Raw genomic sequence first — 18036 nt, 5'->3', positions numbered from 1 at the left:
TGTGCCCATCATACAATAATTTTATGCTAAATCTTTCACCTCTGATTGCTCAGAATCGACAGATTGGCTCTGACGTTGGGCAACTAGCATTGACAAATTTTATGTAATCTATTACAACATTTTGATGAAAGAATATGAAGACAAAATCCTCACAAAATTCATGTTTAGAAGAAAATGAATGGGTCCAATATAAACAACAGTGATACTGTAAAAGTTAACTTTTCAAGCTTTATTTTAGCATCATTACAGGACAGTATCAAACAAGTTTTAATACTGAGAACAGCTTTCAAATTACACTAGGACAAAACATTCAGTCTCTTTTGGATTTGTCTGTTGTGCAGTATTTGATGTTAACATCTTTCCTCAGTTTGTACAAATCTGAGGATAACAGTCAGTTACAGTATGTGGCAATTTTGCTCTTTTGAACAAGAGTATACAATATAAACATGCAGTTTCACCAGAATAATACAGTAAATTCAAGACACTTATTTTCGATAATATATCCATAATATTTTACATGAAATCTACAGGGAAGTCAGGAATATCACCCCAGAAATGTAAGCAAAGAGTTTTCTGTAGCAAATGCATCATATAGCTTATGGAAAACTGGCTTGATCATAAAAAACTCAAAGATACTTAAGCAAGATTTCACTGTATTTAATAATAAGTAAGTGCTGTATGCTACACCTCAGGTCCTGTAGTCACAAAGGCTAAAGCACATCATATATGCTGAGGTATATTCAGACTGGACTTTGGCATAAATCAGTTTAAAGCCTTTGGGATGACAAAAACAGTCCAGCCTTAATCCAACAGTCTTAAGCCTGAATAGCAGCAAAATGCTATCCCTGCAATAGCAGACAGTACAAAATGTTCAATAACAGCTGTAGAGCCTTCACATACTGAATGGTTTTTCCAACACAACCTCACAACAATTCCAAACTATTTTGCATTTTGGCAAATTGATGGTTATATTCTTACACACCACTCACTGATGGTTAGGTTTAGGGATGGAGCTTCATGCTAACTGTTTTCTGAAAATCACATTGTATGAATTCAAACGAATCGCCACCTTGTAAAATGGTTAGGTTTCCTCGTGAGATTGGTTGGTTTTTCCTCCCTATTTTAAGATCTTCAGACCCATAACCCAGTAAATAAGCAGTGTTTGCTTTACTTCAAGATCTTGCAGCACAAAACAACAGCGTGGAACTAAGCTAAACTGTGGAATATTTGCACCCTACTCCACACATGGAGGTGGATGGGTTATGGATATCTTTAAGTGGTTTCCTGAGATATGATGGAAATGTTAACTAAGTGTGACCCCATAAAACATACCGAGAGCCTGGAAAGCAGGGTCTTCTAATCTTAAACATCCTAAATATTGTCAGTAAGTAGTATTATTGTAGTTAGTGTTTAAGTGCATTTATGCAGCCTTTTTTTTTTTTTTTTTTTTTTTTTTTTAACATTACATAGTCTGTGAAAACACCTTTTATCCCAAGGGTCCAAAAATAACACCTGCCATGCACCAAACTGAAGTAAAATGTGATTTTGGTGCTTAAGTAAATGGTTTTACTGGCCGTTTGGGTCACTGCAACAATGCAAATTGCAAGAAACCCCTGAAATGAGTGTATAAATGGTTTATGAGAGGTAGCGTTTCGTATAAGGGTGAGTAAAATGGTTGCAAATATGGCAAAAATGTACCTTATTTCAAAAAAAATTCAAAGTCTACTTGATATGCTTTCATGTGTGATTTCTCATGTTTCTTGAATGCGACAACAAACCACACAAACCGTGACATCGATTTGTAAAGAAATTTTAAAAAGCATCTATAGGGTGATATCCAATCAGAATATACATGAGAACGTATATTCTTTTTTTCATTTACCTAACATATGCATTGATAAACGCATTTCTAACATTTCCTTACAACACTGCCTTGAATTTACTTTTGAGTAAGGTCTTTGAATCAGACTCAGGCAGTGAATCGTTCAGAGATGTTACTGAGTTTGACTCCCTCATTGAGCTTTGAATAATTTTTTGGTTATGCTTGATTAGTATCAAAAAATATTAAAGATACTGAATGTTGGTACTGTATATGGTATGCTGGCACTTCTGAACAACCATCAAGCGATGTTTGTCAATTAAACAGTCATTTGGCTTATAACTGTGCCATTTTATATGCTCTTAAATTCCATTTTTTCTTCAATTTACCCATTATTGGGCTGTATGTTAATTTTGGACCCAGTATGCAAAACTGTACTAAACCTAATGTACATCAGTGTAATTTAAGATAATGAAATTATTAGGTTTCTTCCAAGGCCAAGCACCAGTTTGGTCTAAGCCTACTTTATATTACACTTAAAGATATGAGCCACTTTAGTTTTTTCAGTTACATGCCTAAGTAATGATCTCCGCTGACATGTCTACAGCAATCTCAGCCTCATGCAAAATACTATAGTAACAATGTCACATTGCATTCCACATACAGAGCACCCTTTGTAAGGGAAGGTGGGGTGGACCAGGAGAAAACAGCTTTCCTCTGAAACAATACTACAGTACTTTGAGGTATTGAGAAGTCCTTTACCCATCTCCAAGAGGCAACCAACTCACCTGTTTCCTCTTAATGCAGCCAACCACACTGGCCAAATGTCGAGCTAGGGCCGAATGGGAGGCAGCAGAGGCTGAATGAATGGAGAATGGCGTCTGAAGTCCTGTTAAAGTTCTTAAGAGCACGTGCACAAACGTGGCTTTGCCAAGCATTCCTTTCCCGAGTGAGCTACATGGCTTCTCAGCATCATGTCAACAGAGGAGTTCAGATAATGTGTTTGTGATAATTCCATCAATGATTTCTACTTTCAGTTTATCCACTGAATCTATGGTTTTCAGTGTCATCGTTTAAATGGATCTCGCCAGCTGAAACGAGACACTACTTTCTTTTGTCCTCATGTGAAATACTTGCAGTTTGTTGAGTCAATGAAACAGTCAGCTGTGCACTTGAGATGTCCATAAGATCTGTGGACAGAAAGACAGGGATGTTATTTGGACAAATTGAATTTAATCAAAGCAAAATTCTTTCAAAATATTATTTTAATAGAACATTGTGCTAGAGTATAATAGTCAGTAAAAAAATTATATTCAAACTTTGGGATGAGAAAATGGCTCATTTTCCATCAGGGGGATTTAAGCTTTGCACTATTCATTTTAAACAGGCTTGAATAGTCTTACCCAGGCAAAATGGATCTGCATGTGTGAAAGCCAAAATCCTTTCCATCACACTCCTCTGCCTCTTCATAGCGATATCCATCCCCACAATATGCAAGTTTGCACTCTGAGAAAGAGAAAAAAAGGAAAAGCAAAAGATTGGTGAAATTTACAGTAAAAAGGTGAGTTATATGGTAGCAAATGTACATTTTAAGCTTTACAGACTGAACTCAAATTAAAAACATAGATTTTATGAACTGAGATAATGTTAATATACCAATTTACTAAAAAAAGTTTTGAGATGTATACACAAATACAAAACACCAACATGGCAAACAGACATGACACTAAAGTAATGCAATAATCATTAATTAAACAACTTAAGATATAACATAAAACCCTATTGTACATAAGTGAAAAGAAATTGTAAAAAAAACTAAGAAGAATGCCGTGGTGTTATTACCTTGGTGCCCTGAGATGAGGGAATGAGCATTGCATTGCTACATATATCTGGAAACTCCTGTTTACTCTGAATACTGAAGCCTGATTTGTTCATGTTTGTGTAGCTGCACGGACAAATATATAAGTTGGCTCTTAGTGCCATTTTGTCAGAATCTTTTGACTGATAGCGACAGTCAATGACTCATGTGTAGCCTTATAGCACAGCAGGTTATGCAACGCTCGTTCCCTTCTCTCAGGGAACTGAGGTTACATTAGTAACTGGAGGATTCCCTATCAAACAGTCTCTCCTGTTGCATTGCTACACATATGGGGAACGCATCCAATGGTGCCATGAGTGCAGAACAAAGCGGCTTTGTGAGTCCAGCCTCAGAGAACCCATAATGATGGCCCCTAAGAAGCGTGAGCCAAATATGAGAGATAAGCCACCAGGCTGGGGTACATGTTACAAGACCTTCTCCATTCACAGAGGGGATTAGGTAAACTAAGTGGACAAAATCTATGCCTGAAGACCAGGGACCTCCAAGACATAAAATCTGGCGAAGGTAAATGGCGAAGACCAGTCAACAGATGCACAGATTTCACCAATTGAAACTCTGCTGGACCAAGCCCAGGAGGAGGACATTCCTCTGGTAGAATGGGCCCTCACTCCAATAGGACACTGCAAATCCACTGAGGCATAAGCCAGGGCTATAGCCTCAAATATCCAGCAAGATAGTCTCAAGAAGCAGGTCTCTGCTTCGTAACTAGCAGTCCTTTAGAGTGGCCTCCAAAGCAAGCAAAGAGCTACTCTGAATGCCAGAAGTGGTTAGAGCACTCTGTTTAATCTCTAAGAGCCTGAACCGTGCAGAATATAGGAAGCATTAAGAAGAGCCAGAAGGGAGATAACTTGTGCTCCAAACGGAGTGGAGAGCACCTTAGGCACATAGCAGTGTCTTGGTTTGAGGATGACTACAGTAGTTAGGCCCAAAATCAAGCCATGAAGCACTGACTGACAGTGTACTCGCTTGACCGATGCTAATGCCAGAAATAGGGTGTTCTTAAGTGCCAGAGGCCTTAGGTCAGCTGATTGGAGCGGCTCAAAGGAAGACCCTCGTAGGGCCCTAAGGACTATGAATAAGTCCCATGTCAGCATAGTATGAGGATGAGGGGGGTTAGTCTTCAAGCTCCTTTCAAAAACGTATTCCTACTGACTGGCCAGCCACGAGCGCGTGATTCACTGCGAAGGGTGCCACATACACTTTTAGCATGGAAGAAGAGTGCCCTTTGTCCAGCAGCTCTTGCAGAAAGGTAAACATGGATGACATGTCACAAGAGGATGGGTCCTCGTTCCGTACTGCACATAATTTAGAAAATACTGACAACTTAAGGGCATAGAGATGTCTTGTAGATGGGGCTCTAGCCTCCAAAATGGAATTAGCCACCCTTACTGGGAGCTGTAGTGACTCACGTTGAGGGGCCAAACATAAAGGCTCCACAGCTCAGGCCCGAGGATACCAGATCTTGCCTCTTGCTTGAGAGAGAAGCCCTTCCTCAATAGAATTGGCCAAGGGGATGCTGATAGCAGCTGAATCAACTTGGGAGAACCACGTCTGATTACTCCTGAGTGGGGCCACCAAGAGGACCGAACACCCGACTTCCCTTAACAGTCTGATAACCTGAGGGAGTAAGGCAATTAAAAGGAAGGCATACAGGTGAGCGCTGGGCCATTTGTGGGCCAGAGCATCCCGTTCCTTTGAGAAATATATTGGCCAGTGAGAGTTGTCTTCTGAGGTGAAGAGGTTCACCTCTGCCCTCCTGAAGACAGACCTTTGAACAATTTGGGAATGTCGTCTCTATTCTCCTGGAGCTACATTGTCCCGGGGCAGCATGTCCACACACTGGTTCAGTCTTCCCAACACATGGACTGCCCTCAGTGACAGCAGATTATACCATGTCCATAGAAGGAGGTGTATCGACATCCTTTAAAGGTAGTGTGACCTTGGTGATTTATAAAGGCTACCACTGTGAACCTGTCCGAGCAGACCAGGACATGGTGCCCCCTCAAATCTCCGTAAAGTTGAGCCATTTTGGCCATGGCCTTGCCAATTGCCAGTTGTTCATTTGCTGTGCGCAGCTCCCTGAAGGCATCAGAACTCTGGCCATACTCATCCATTGTGCAAAGAAGTTCAGCCTGAAAAACTTGGAGTACCACCATCATGTGAAGCACTGAGCCAGCCTGAGACTTCAATGTCTCTGAAGTAAAGCGACCTCCGATCTTTACGGAAGGCCAAAGCGTTATCAATCTGTAGGCGGTTCAGCTCCTGTTAGTTATTCACCACAAAGACGTTATCCTTGCAGGTACCACTCATCTAAGCAGCTGCAGGCAGGCTCTTTAGGAGCCAACCAGTCCAAACCAAGGTCTTCCACAGCCTTTAAGAAGATGCAGATCTGTTAACTGTGCCAGGGTCCTCACCAGAACACACCCAATCTTCTGCATCTGAAGCTGTCAGCGACTTAAGAGTCATCGGTGACATGACTTGTTCATGCTGCTACACGAATGTGAACAAATCAGGCTTCAGTATTTAGAGTAAACATGAGTTTCTCCATGCACCTAGCAATGCAATCGAAGAGACTGTTCGATAGAGAAACAGTCTTTAAAAGAAAAACCATTAAATGTGAGTTGTCTCACTGGGAATGTCAATTTATTGTTTTTCACTAAAATTATAAGACAAATTATTATTTTTCACTTCCAAAAACTTTACAAAAACTGACATTAATTTCTTTATTTTATTTGTATTTTTTCAGTTTCTCACAGTATAGAATAAGGGGACTTACTGTTAACCAATTAACAGGATTTTACTGTTAAAATTATTATTTATTTTTTTACAGTGAGAGATCATGTACAGTCTGTTAATGTACAATCTAGCAAAATAAACTCTTAATGCATTCCAGCACATAATTCAGCTTAGTTCATGGCATACAAAATAAATGAACAAACACAAAAATACTCTGCTTCATGCTGTGGCCGCATTACCAATTTGGGTATGCATTATTTTCCTAATAAATCAATCGCCTGTCTTCAATTATTCCTTACATAAATATTGGTTTGAGTGTTAAATCATTAAATGAGAAGAAAGAGAGCACAGTGCGATACGAGGTCTAAAACCAGCACAACTATGTAAGACATAGAATGCCTGGGACAAAAGCCAGCTCTACAGTTTAGCGGTCATTGTACAAAAATATATGACCGCAGAATTCAGTGATCGACCAATCAGAATGGAGTATTCCAGGGCGCCGTGTAATGAATTATGAGCACATATGTTGTGGTGACTTCAGAATGAAGGTGTTATTCTCGGCTTCATTTGCCATACAGGACCGGATTATTCCCATTTTAGAATGCACTCTCACATTAAACTGCATTACAGCATGTTGTTGGGAATAAGCTGTCAGTTGGAGCGCCTCTGTTTCAACCTGATACTTACTGACACAGCCATCTGTGACCACCTTATTTCCATCATCACACTCCTCTCCGTTCTCAACTTGCACGATGCTGTCTCCGCAGAAACCCTGCTGGTCGGGATCACGCTCCATCGACTGGAATGGTGTTAACTGCAATCAAAGAGTCTTTTACAGACCTTGGAGACTAAAATCACTGTGTGTAAAACTATATATACATATATATACTAAAAAGTGGATTTTGGATATCACTATATAAATCAGAAAACAATGTCAACAGGCAGAAAAAAAAAACATTTTTAACAAATCTTCAATTTTCAAATAATTATGTATGAACAAACCCCTCTGCAAAACACTTCAGAATATAGATAGGAATAAAACTGTAAAGCTTGGTGTATGTAAGTGATACTGAAGTGGATTTCTGGCTCTGTGCAAAAAAAAATATATAATAATAATTTTGAGAAAACAGCCTTTATTGATATGAATCGTAAAGGATATCTACAGACACGAATAAATAAAGTGTGATTTAAAAAAAATAAATGTGTATTTTGGATTTTTGTTTTTCAATAGTCTGAAAGAAGACAAGTTATGGAAGCAAAATAGCCAAAATTGACCAGTGTGGGAAAAACAATAATTTTGCCTGTAGTGTCTTGTAGCATTTATGATAAAATATAAACTAAATAATAAACCTTATACAACCTTAAATATGCTTTTCCTAACACATTCATATCATTTTAACACTAAAAAAAAACAAAAAGTTCTGGACAAGCATTACGCCATCTGTCCATTTATAAATTGGATTATGTTTAGATCACAACAATAATGGGTACCTGAATTGGAATCCAGCCATCAATGTCTTTGAAGTAAAGTGACCTCTGATCTTTACGGAAGGCCAAAGCGTAATCAGTCTGGAGGCGGTTCAGCTCCTGTTCGTTATTCACCACAAAGATCTGCAGCACAGACATTAAATATTATCAACTGCTTTACTGGCAAAATGAATTGAATGGTTTTGAAATTGAACATCATCCAAAAATAACAATCAATCCAGTGCAGTGCACAGATATCTGGGAATATTCAGGCTTAGTTTGTAAAGCGTGCTGGCATTGCTGGCTTACCGCTGGCACTCTGGGATAGCTGCCCCAGTGGTCAAAGGAGGGGGCATTACAGCCGCAGCGTCCCGGGCTGCCAGGTTGTCCCCTCTCTCCTTTCTGTCCTACCATGTACAGTCCTGGAGGAGAGGTAAACAACATTAAGCCAAAGCCATAAATGTCCCTCCATGTGATGCAAAGTAATGGAGTGATTTCAAGAGCTACTAATCCTGGCCCTCATCTATCATGAAGAGAAATCAACTGAGTTAATATGCACAGAAACAAAAACAAGACAGCAGCTGTCCTGTGAATAAAGTGATGACATAATGTTTGTAATTCTGCAAGAAGCTTGGCCGCTCCGGCCGTCAGTTAAGGACATGATGTCATGGCTTCAGTCTCCTTTGGGGCTTCTGTTTCAGTCATGGATCAGGTTACTTCTGAAGCTAAATAGACCAGTGGTGGGATTTCCTACAGTGATTTAAGATCCATGTGATTCACCGTCTGCACATGGCGAATGCTGCAATATCATCATGTGATCTTGACAGAGCTGTTACCCCCCCCCCCATTTTAAAAATAACTAAATAAATAGATACATTTATTTTCATCTACTTAATTAATTTTATGTTCAAAATTTTCCAAGCAATTTTCCCAAAGAAACGATACTTTTTTTAGAGACCACAGGAGATTTGAGAACTATTAGCACTTGTATGTAAATTTAATACCTGAGGCAGGCAAACCGGGAGGGCCAGGGTGACCAGGAGCCCCCTGAGGGCCTGCAGGACCCATGGGTCCAGTTGTACCAATGTCACCTTTTGCACCCTGCATCAGAAATCAATAATAACGGTCATTTATTTCCAATGCTTTTGCACTGTTATCATGTTGTTATTAGGTGTTTGGTGATGGATCACCTGCTTTCCTCTTTTTCCTGGGCGGCCGGTGGGTCCCCTGTTCCCTGAGCTTCCAGGTTCTCCTTTTGGGCCCATTTCACCCTGAGAAATTATTTTAAAACCACACAGAAGATTGCCTTTGTTTCATTATGTTAACAAATAATAGATCATTTCTTTTCATATATAATATCAAATACCCCATAGCTTAAAAAAATATTTATAATAATATTTTCCGAACCTTCTGGCCAAGCATTCCAGGAAGACCCATTGATCCCTGAAACAGTACAAAAATGTGCAAAAAATAAATGATGGATTAGACAAGTTACAATTTGCAGTATAAAACTAATTGCACTATGGTAACTTACCTTGTCACCTTTTAAGCCAATTTCACCTCTGAAACCTTGTGAGCCCTACCAGGACAAGATCAAAACAGCAAAAGAATAATTTAATGATGAACAACTGGGGTACAAAATTAAAGAATGAACTGAATGATAAAAGTGAGTTCAGAGAGGTAACTCACTTTTTCTCCCTTATGTCCAGGTAAGCCCTGCAATAAAGGAACAATATTCAGCGAACAGAGTACAGTATTTAATGTCCATATGACAATGCAGTATGACTGTTGGAGTCCTAATTCAGGGGAAAAAAGACTGTCCAGACCTTGGGTCCAATTGGTCCTCTTGTCCCTGGCATTGCCATCAGCCCAGGGTCGCCTTTCTCCCCCTGTTAAAAACACAGGGGTCACAGGAATAACATTGTCACGGTTTCCAAAAAAATATTAAGCAGCTCAACTGTTTTCAACACTGATAATAATCAGAAATGAGCACAATTTCTTGAGCACAATTCAGCATATTAAAATGACTTCTGAAGGATCACACTGATGACTGGAGTAATGGCTGCTGAAAATTCAGCTTTTCAATCAGAGTACTAAATTACATTTGAAAACATATTAAAATAGAAGACTATTTTAAACTGTAATAATATTTTACAACATTAATGTTTTGACTTTCTTTTTTATTAAAAATGCATTCTTGGTGAGCTTTTTGTAATGTGAGGATGGAATTAATTACTCACTTTAGGCCCAGTTGGTCCTTGCCATCCACTTGGTCCCTGTCGTCCTGGGAGACCAGGAGGGCCAATGTGTCCCTGTAACACAAACAGCATCATTTTACACACAGAGAGAAATATACATTTAAAAGTACTGTAAGCTTTAAATCAGCTCCATATATCCTTACATATTGGCAGATTTCACTGAAATGAATGTCTTGATAAAGTGTTCTTGGCTTAATAAATGTCCAATCTTCTATGGCTTAAAAAAACGTCCAAATGTTCAATCTTTTTGCTTGCTCAGACTGCTGACATTATTTTGGCTGATATATCTTTAGTGCACAGGTTTTGGCTGTCTAATGCAGTGGCTCAGAGCAATTTTAGGACAATTTTAATTAAAACGTAATTTAATTACACAAATTCATTAAGTATTAACTGATAAAATAGTCCCGATATAACAGAACTTGATATACTATGAGTTTTTAGCACAGATGGAATACTGTATTGATTTTTTTTTTTTTTTTTTTTTTTGTAATTCTAGTATTACCACTTTTTTTTTCCATTTATTACAAAGGCAACATTTCTTAAACTTTTTTAAGTATAAGTTTTTCATCAGTCAATAAGTGTTTATTTATAGAGCAACACAACCAAAGTAGACTAAAGCACTGTGCAATGAACAAAAAAAATCAAAATGTAACAATAATGAATATAAAGGGACCAATATATAGAAATAAAAACAAAATAAGTAATAGACAATCAACAATCTACAAGAGATACCCAAAATAATAGGGAGAAAAATATGTCTTAAGAAAGATCTTAAATGCAGTGATAGATGGAACCGGTCTAATGTGAATACAGCAGAAGTGCAATCACCTTGATTTTTAAGTTTTACTCTGGGGACAGTGAGTAGGCCAAGGTCACATGATCTAAAGGTTCTAGAAGAAGTATACAGGAGCAAGTATTGATGTGCCAGGTTTTGAGAGCTTTGTAGACAAATAAGAGTTAATTTATACTTGACAGGGAGCAAGTAAAGACATTAAAATATGTAATGTGTTTATATTTGCCCTTTGAGCAGTCCACCTGCAGACAGGAAATGGAAGCTTGAGTAATGCCATAATACAGTATTACAGTAGTCAAGCAAAGATGTTTCAAAGGCATGGATTGCGGTTTCAATTGCTCATGGATGAAAAGATCTTAACTTTAGTAAGAAGGTGAAGTTGATAAAAACATGACTTGACAACAGCAGTGAACTTTAAACTGCATTCAAATAGGATGGCCAAATTTCTGGCACACTGCATATTTTATAGGATAAAAATATCAAGATAAAAAAAGTAATAATTTTGGATTTATTTTCATTTAGATTTGGAAAAAATAGCTTTAAAACATAGTTTAATTTCTATAAGAGTGTTTATTGTTAAGCTATAAGGTAAGATAGATTTGTGTGTTGTCGGCATATAGATAAAAAGACATGCCATATTTATCAAAAACAGAATCTGGGGGAGCATAAACAAGGAAAAAAGCACAGGTCCAAGAATTGATCCCTGTGGAACACCACAACCAAAAGGTAGATGTTTGAAGATGAGTGATGCCTTAGACCAGGGAAGTTCAGTCCTTGAGAGCCAAAGTCCTGCAGAGTTCAGCTCCAACCCTGAAAAAAAACGTCACCTACCTATAGCCTTAGTAATCCTGAAGACACTGATTAGCTTGTTCAGGTGTGTTTGATTAGGGTTGGAGCTAAACTCAGCAGGACAGCGACTCTCTAGTACAGAACTTGCCTACCCCTGCCCTAGAAGAACCTATTTTACAAATCAGAGTGAAACCACTCGAATTTAAATTCTTTATATTTTATTTCATTTAAGCTTTGAATTACAGAAAATTAGTTAACGATAACAACATTAATACAGTACATCAGAAATGTAATTGAGACAGGCATGTGACCAAATGTAAAGAACGCAAATGTTCTTTACAAAAATCAAATATTTATGATTTCACTGAGTATCAGCTAGGTTTCATGGCCACTGTCCCTTTTCCAACGCATCTAATGCGTGTAACACCTAAAGAAGACTGGCTGCTCAATTGCAGGGCAGTAAGGACAAGGTGAGGACAACATGTCTTCTGAGTGCTCTGAGGGACAAAACAGCCATCAGAAGAGATGGAGAGAAAGAGAGAGAGAGAACAAACTAAACCAAGCCCCATCAGTCTCCTGGCTTTAATTAAATTATGTGCTAAGGGCAGGAGCCGGGCATTGTGGGAGAGCAAATGATTTATTGTGCTGCCCCAGCACTAAGCTAAATTACTATGCAATGCTGCAAAGCTTCCTACACCAGCAGCACTCCACTCTCAGTGCCTGTTTGGAGTAAAACAATGCACCTGCACACCCAAAATCCTGTGCAGCAGTTTAGTGGCTTCTCGGTTTACCCACAGCCCCGCTGTAGGTATTACTGACTCTGGTCCCAAATGCCTTCCAGGAAACCACACAAGCCCACAATGTGATTGTGGGACAGGAGCCATGGGGATATTCCATTGTGGATTGAACCTAATGATGGTGACCACAAGTGTCCCCTGATGTTTAGCTCTCTGCTGCTTATAACATACAGAAGATCATGTGGAATCATATGACATGTGTATCTGTGTCAAGGTCGCGCTTGCTTTGAATTTCCTTCAGCTCATGTTATGCAGCAGCTGTAAAAGTGTGTGCATCTCTCATTCCTTCTTCTTCTCTTTTTTCAAAGTAAATCCACTTATTGGTAAACAGAGGACAGTGAGTCTCACCTTTTGTCCAGGTCTTCCAATTTCACCCTAGCAACATACAGGAGGGGAGGACGGAACAAATCAGTTCATCTATGTGTTACAGTATACAAAGTTATAATTTCTTGAGTCATAATTTCAAAAGAAGACATTTTTAAGAAAGTTTCAACAGTCTTTTAACAAAAACAGTTAAAACTTTCTTCAAAATATCTTCTTTTGTATATTCTGAGCCTGGTTCAGTGTTAGTACCTAGTTATTACACAGTTATTATAATTACTATAATAAGTACACAGTATGCACATGCTGATTAGGACTGTAAAATAAAGTGCAGTCATAACAAGAAACTTATTTGCTTCCTTAACTCACTGGACCACTTAATCAGTCTCATTTCTCTTTCACTCTTTCAGTTGCTTTTCATGCTGTTGTTTGTATTATATTTACATAAGTATGTTTTATACCTTATCTCCTTTTGGTCCCTTTGGTCCCGGCAGGCCAGCAGGTCCCTGATCATAAAACAAACATACCTGTTTAGAGCATATCCAAAACCTTTTGCTAAATCTATAGCAGAAATATTTATTTATTTATTTATTTTTTGACCAAGAGTGTTGACTACAACTTATAATTTTTGTAAGTCATTTCAATGCCAAAATGATGACTGTTTCCAAACAGGTTTCCCAAACACTCCTCATGCCTTCTATTGGTTGACATAAAAGTGACAGCCCCACCCAAAACTCAAACAAAACAATGGTCAAAGGGTCACAGCATTGGAACTTCTTGTGGAAATCAGCCTATGAATGGCTTCCTTATAGTTGGAAAATATTTTAATGAAAAAAAAATATGCACTGCACCTTTAAAATTATCATTGCTGTTGCAAACTTAAGTGTTACAAAAGGATGCATTTATAATGTTTTTGGCTGACAATCTCAATAATATACAGTACACAACTGATAACCTATGACAGAGATCAAACTGAAGATTGGACTGAACTTGCAGCATGGGAGAACTCTCTCTTGGGGTTGTTTCTAAGAATGGTACGATGGAGCAGAGGCTGGCGATGGAAAAAGGTCTATTTCCATCTGCTCTAAATGTGGCGCGTTAATAGCCTGCTCCTGCTGTGTCGTGGGGGGCCAAACTGGTCACATCCGTGTCACTACAGAAAGACGTCTGGGGAACTCACACGGGTCTCACATGCTGAGAGTTATGAAGGCTAATTACAGAGCTGTAACTGACCATTGTGACAACCCAATACTCTTCTTCCTTGAAGCACCAACTACGCATGTGACTTGCTTTTACTTATAAAAATGTTAGACAGTTTTTAACTTTTGGTTTTGTCAGGGTCTGTACATGTAAATATGGCTAATGGGTCAGTGATATGGCACTATTTTTTCGTCCGGGTCAATTCATATGTTCAGAAATAAAAACATTTGAATTATTGAAACATTAAAAAAATGTAAATTAAAATAATATTTTTTTTCACATTACCAAATCAAGGTCATGTGGTGTGTCCATCATTTAGAAACATGCAACAACAAATTATAAGCAATTTGACCTTTTTATAAAATGGCATGTTTTGGTTGTAAATGTCTTCTACAAGTCTTGTGGTGCACTAAAGCATAATTTATGAATTAATAATTCTCACTGAAAATACATACATTTTAATAAATAATTCATGATTTTTTTTTACTTTTTTAAAATAATGATCATGATACACCCACAAGTAATAAAAGGTGTAGTAAGGAAAATTATTTTACTTGATAGTTACACCACATGACATTTTAAAGCATTCAACTGAAAATACTGGAAATACTGTTCTTGTATTAAAATGGCATTAAAGTTTTTCAAAACCATATGAAAGCAACATGAATACAAGTATGTTTCTCATTGGCCCTTCTTTGTGTCTAGCTAGCATGTCAAATGTCCTGGTACATAGTCTTTGCCATATAAACAGTTTACAAAATCAACCAAGCCTCCAAACAGAACAACTATAGATCATTGCGGCATGACATTTCACTCAATGTGGAAAAAGCTGTTTACAGATGCATGGCCTCATTTTAAAATCTTGTACCAAAAATGTATGTAAATACGCCTTAAAGTCACCTGTTTGATAGTTGGACATCCAACTATGTTTTGTCCTCAACATGAAAATTGGAAGCACATACCTGAGGGCCTGGAGGTCCTGCTGGTCCCGGAGGCCCTGGGGAGCATGTGTGAGGTGTGGGATCGCATGGGACATTTGGTGGAACATCAGTCTCAGTCTATAAGAGAAGTCATAGAAAATTACATCTGGAAACGATGGAAATGGGAAAATGTAAAATAAAAAATAGTCCATAAAGTGTTATAATCTTTGTTTCAGTGGTTCTGTGGTTTTATTTACATCTATTATATTTTTTATCAACATCAACTATTGTGGTCATTTAGACAGACATAATGTATTTATTGACACCCTGAACCCTGTAGTACCTGGAACCTACACATGAAATCCAGGTGCTTGATCAGGACTCACCAGAGGGCTCTGCCGCCACAGTGAAGGGGGTGGAGGGAAGAGAGGGGGCGGAGGTGGACTCAGTAAACAGCAGGGGTTGAATTTCTTCCTGGTTTCCAGCAACTGGAGATCTAGATGAGGAGAAATAAGGTTCATGAGGAACATGTCAGCAGACACATGGTCCAGCGGAACAGTGTTCCTCTCCACTGTTTGGGAAAAGAGGGACTGAAACACATGTGTTTTATACTATGATACTTATCAGGTAGATGGAATGAAGAGTGTAATGAAAGGTCCTTAAAGATTAATCTGTAAATATGTAATGCTAGAGTTTTTCTTAGTAACTATTTCTAAGGCATTTATGATGACTTCATCAATGGGATTTTACTGATTTTTTTAGTGAATTTTCGTAGTTGCATTTACTATAATAATATGATCCACTAACATTTGACAACCACTATCATATCGAACAGTATATGTATTTTTTTTATTATTTGAAACTTGTTTTGAACAGTTTTGCTGTATTTTTTTTTATTTAAAATCTTATAAATAAATATTTAGTGGGTTTTTTTTTCCCACTTTTTCCAAATACATACACATACACAATGAACACACACACAAGTTTAAAAAAAAACACCATATAAATAAACCATTACTGTTGTGCAAAAGCAATAGCGACCATTAATAAATAAATAAATAAATAAATAAAGTACACATGCCCCTATTGTTGTGCAGAAGAAATAGTGATTATTTATTTAAATGGATAAATACATGCATACATATATACACATACATAGATACTTTAAAATAGAAAGTCCAGAAAGATGTTAACTTTGCAAAAACAAGCACTTGCCTAATTCAACTTTTCACTGCAGTGTTGGCTGACAAAACTGAAACAGCCATTTTGCCATCAGAAATAATAACCAGAAATAATTAATCGATGCCTTTGAAGAAATCTATTGCAAAATTATGACAAAATATTTACATTATTCTTATTACAGACCTGCGGACTCCAAATTGTTGATTATAGTATTGTACTTGAAATTTCCCTATAATATTCAAGCCAATCTATACTGCCACACAATATACTGTACATCACAAAAAGACTTTTTAAAGAGCAGTGCAACCTAATTCATGTTACCAATATTCTGCAGCTGCATTTATTTAATTTGCATGACTCATGAAATTACAGAGTCAATCAAATATGTTTTTGCGGGTGTTTCGTTGGTGCAATTATAACCCTTAATATCAGCATACCAAACATTCAAAAAAGAGTGACGTCTTACCTGTTGGAAGAGGGAACATATTATCCATGTAAGAGAATGATGCCACATAGCAGAGGAGTTGAAAATATAGTCCAAGTGTGAACAGATTCATGCTGCCGGCTGCGGTCTACCTCCAATAGCACCGAGGAGTGATCTGAGGCAGTCCCGCACTACTGCTCTCTCTCCCCGCCTCTCTCTCTCGCTCTCTCTCTCACACACACACAAGATCCACGCCTTTAGGAGAAGTGAATGCCAGCCAATGTCTGTTACACCTCTCCCATGTATTGGCCCTGAGCTAAATATACAGGAGGCAGCCGGTCAGCTGCCCTCTGCAGCCAATATTAGCCCGTTACTACTGCCAGCGCTCAAATGGACACAGAAAACAAAACAGTATGGATAGAAATGACATTGAAATGACAGGGTGTCATGCCAGAGGCAATGTTGGACTACCACCATTCATTTATCGATAACTCCACCCTGCATCATTTTTGCTGAAGGAAATCCAATGCTTGTTTCTTATTCATTTTGGAGTGCTGATTCCAAAGTGCCAAAGTCCAAAGTGTCTGTTTTGCTTTAGCATGTCACACTTTCTCACAAAAGCTTTTTTTTTTGACTACCAAAAGTAAGGTGAATAAGTCTTCTCTTATCCTCTAATACCCAAAAGATGATTCATATTTTCCTCTGAGTCAGCTTAGAACTATATGATCAATTTTCTCTCATATAAGAATGATTCACTGACTATATGACTTATCCAAAGTTAAAATGATCACCAGTTGTTTTCTGTGCGTTATCCGTGGGTGTTTTACTACAGTTGTTATTTTAGCATCATTGAGATACTGTTATATTTTTGTATTATTAATTTTTTATCTATATTTTAATTTTACATTTTTTGTAATTTTGTTGTGTTTTGTATGTCTATATAGTTTTAATTCATTTTGTCTCAGTTTTAGTACAGCTGTTTTATTACATCAAGTTAAACTAAATGAAAATGAGAAATATTGCTTTGGCAACTAGCTGAAATTAAATATTTCTTATATTTTAAGTATTTTTTTTATGGTTTTATTTTAGAATACTATAATAACCCTGTTAACACCATCCACACAGCAAGAGAAAATTGCAGATTTTGTGAAAAGAAAAAAAAAGTTATTTATAAACTGTTTAAGTTCTGTGACATTAAATGGAGTATTTGAACATATTTTTACATTCCTCCCGATTGTAAGCAGGGTAATTATAATATTGAAGTAAAGTACTAAAATAACTAAAACTAAAATAAAAATGAATAAAAAAAGGAATATATATATTAACTGATTCAAAATATTAAATGAAAACTATAATAATATCTCAATGATACATCAATACATCTTTTTGTCATTAAAACTGCTTTTATTTTGCTAAGTGCTTTAAAGCTTATATGTATAGCCTATGTGTAT

The 18036-nt window shown here is 37.5% G+C and overlaps 1 protein-coding gene across 1 annotated transcript; it reads right to left on the bottom strand.

The window, feature by feature from the left end:
- Window positions 1-210: 210 nt before the first annotated feature.
- On the bottom strand, window positions 211-17528 carry colq (collagen-like tail subunit (single strand of homotrimer) of asymmetric acetylcholinesterase). The gene is made up of 17 exons (XM_042740821.1): window positions 16628-17528; window positions 15366-15475; window positions 15022-15117; window positions 13321-13365; window positions 12887-12913; window positions 10142-10213; window positions 9728-9790; window positions 9591-9617; window positions 9436-9480; window positions 9309-9344; window positions 9092-9172; window positions 8906-9002; window positions 8211-8323; window positions 7926-8045; window positions 7122-7248; window positions 3223-3325; window positions 211-3009 (listed from the first exon to the last, which is right to left on the bottom strand). Exons 1-17 carry the CDS (start codon window positions 16716-16718, stop codon window positions 2940-2942), a joined length of 1323 nt encoding a protein of 440 aa, XP_042596755.1. The 5' UTR covers window positions 16719-17528; the 3' UTR covers window positions 211-2939.
- Window positions 17529-18036: the final 508 nt, after the last annotated feature.

This window comes from Cyprinus carpio, chromosome B16 (assembly GCF_018340385.1).
Source record: "Cyprinus carpio isolate SPL01 chromosome B16, ASM1834038v1, whole genome shotgun sequence".
Taxonomy (NCBI): Eukaryota; Metazoa; Chordata; class Actinopteri; order Cypriniformes; family Cyprinidae; genus Cyprinus; species Cyprinus carpio.
This window is presented reverse-complemented; position numbering and strand designations above follow the sequence as displayed.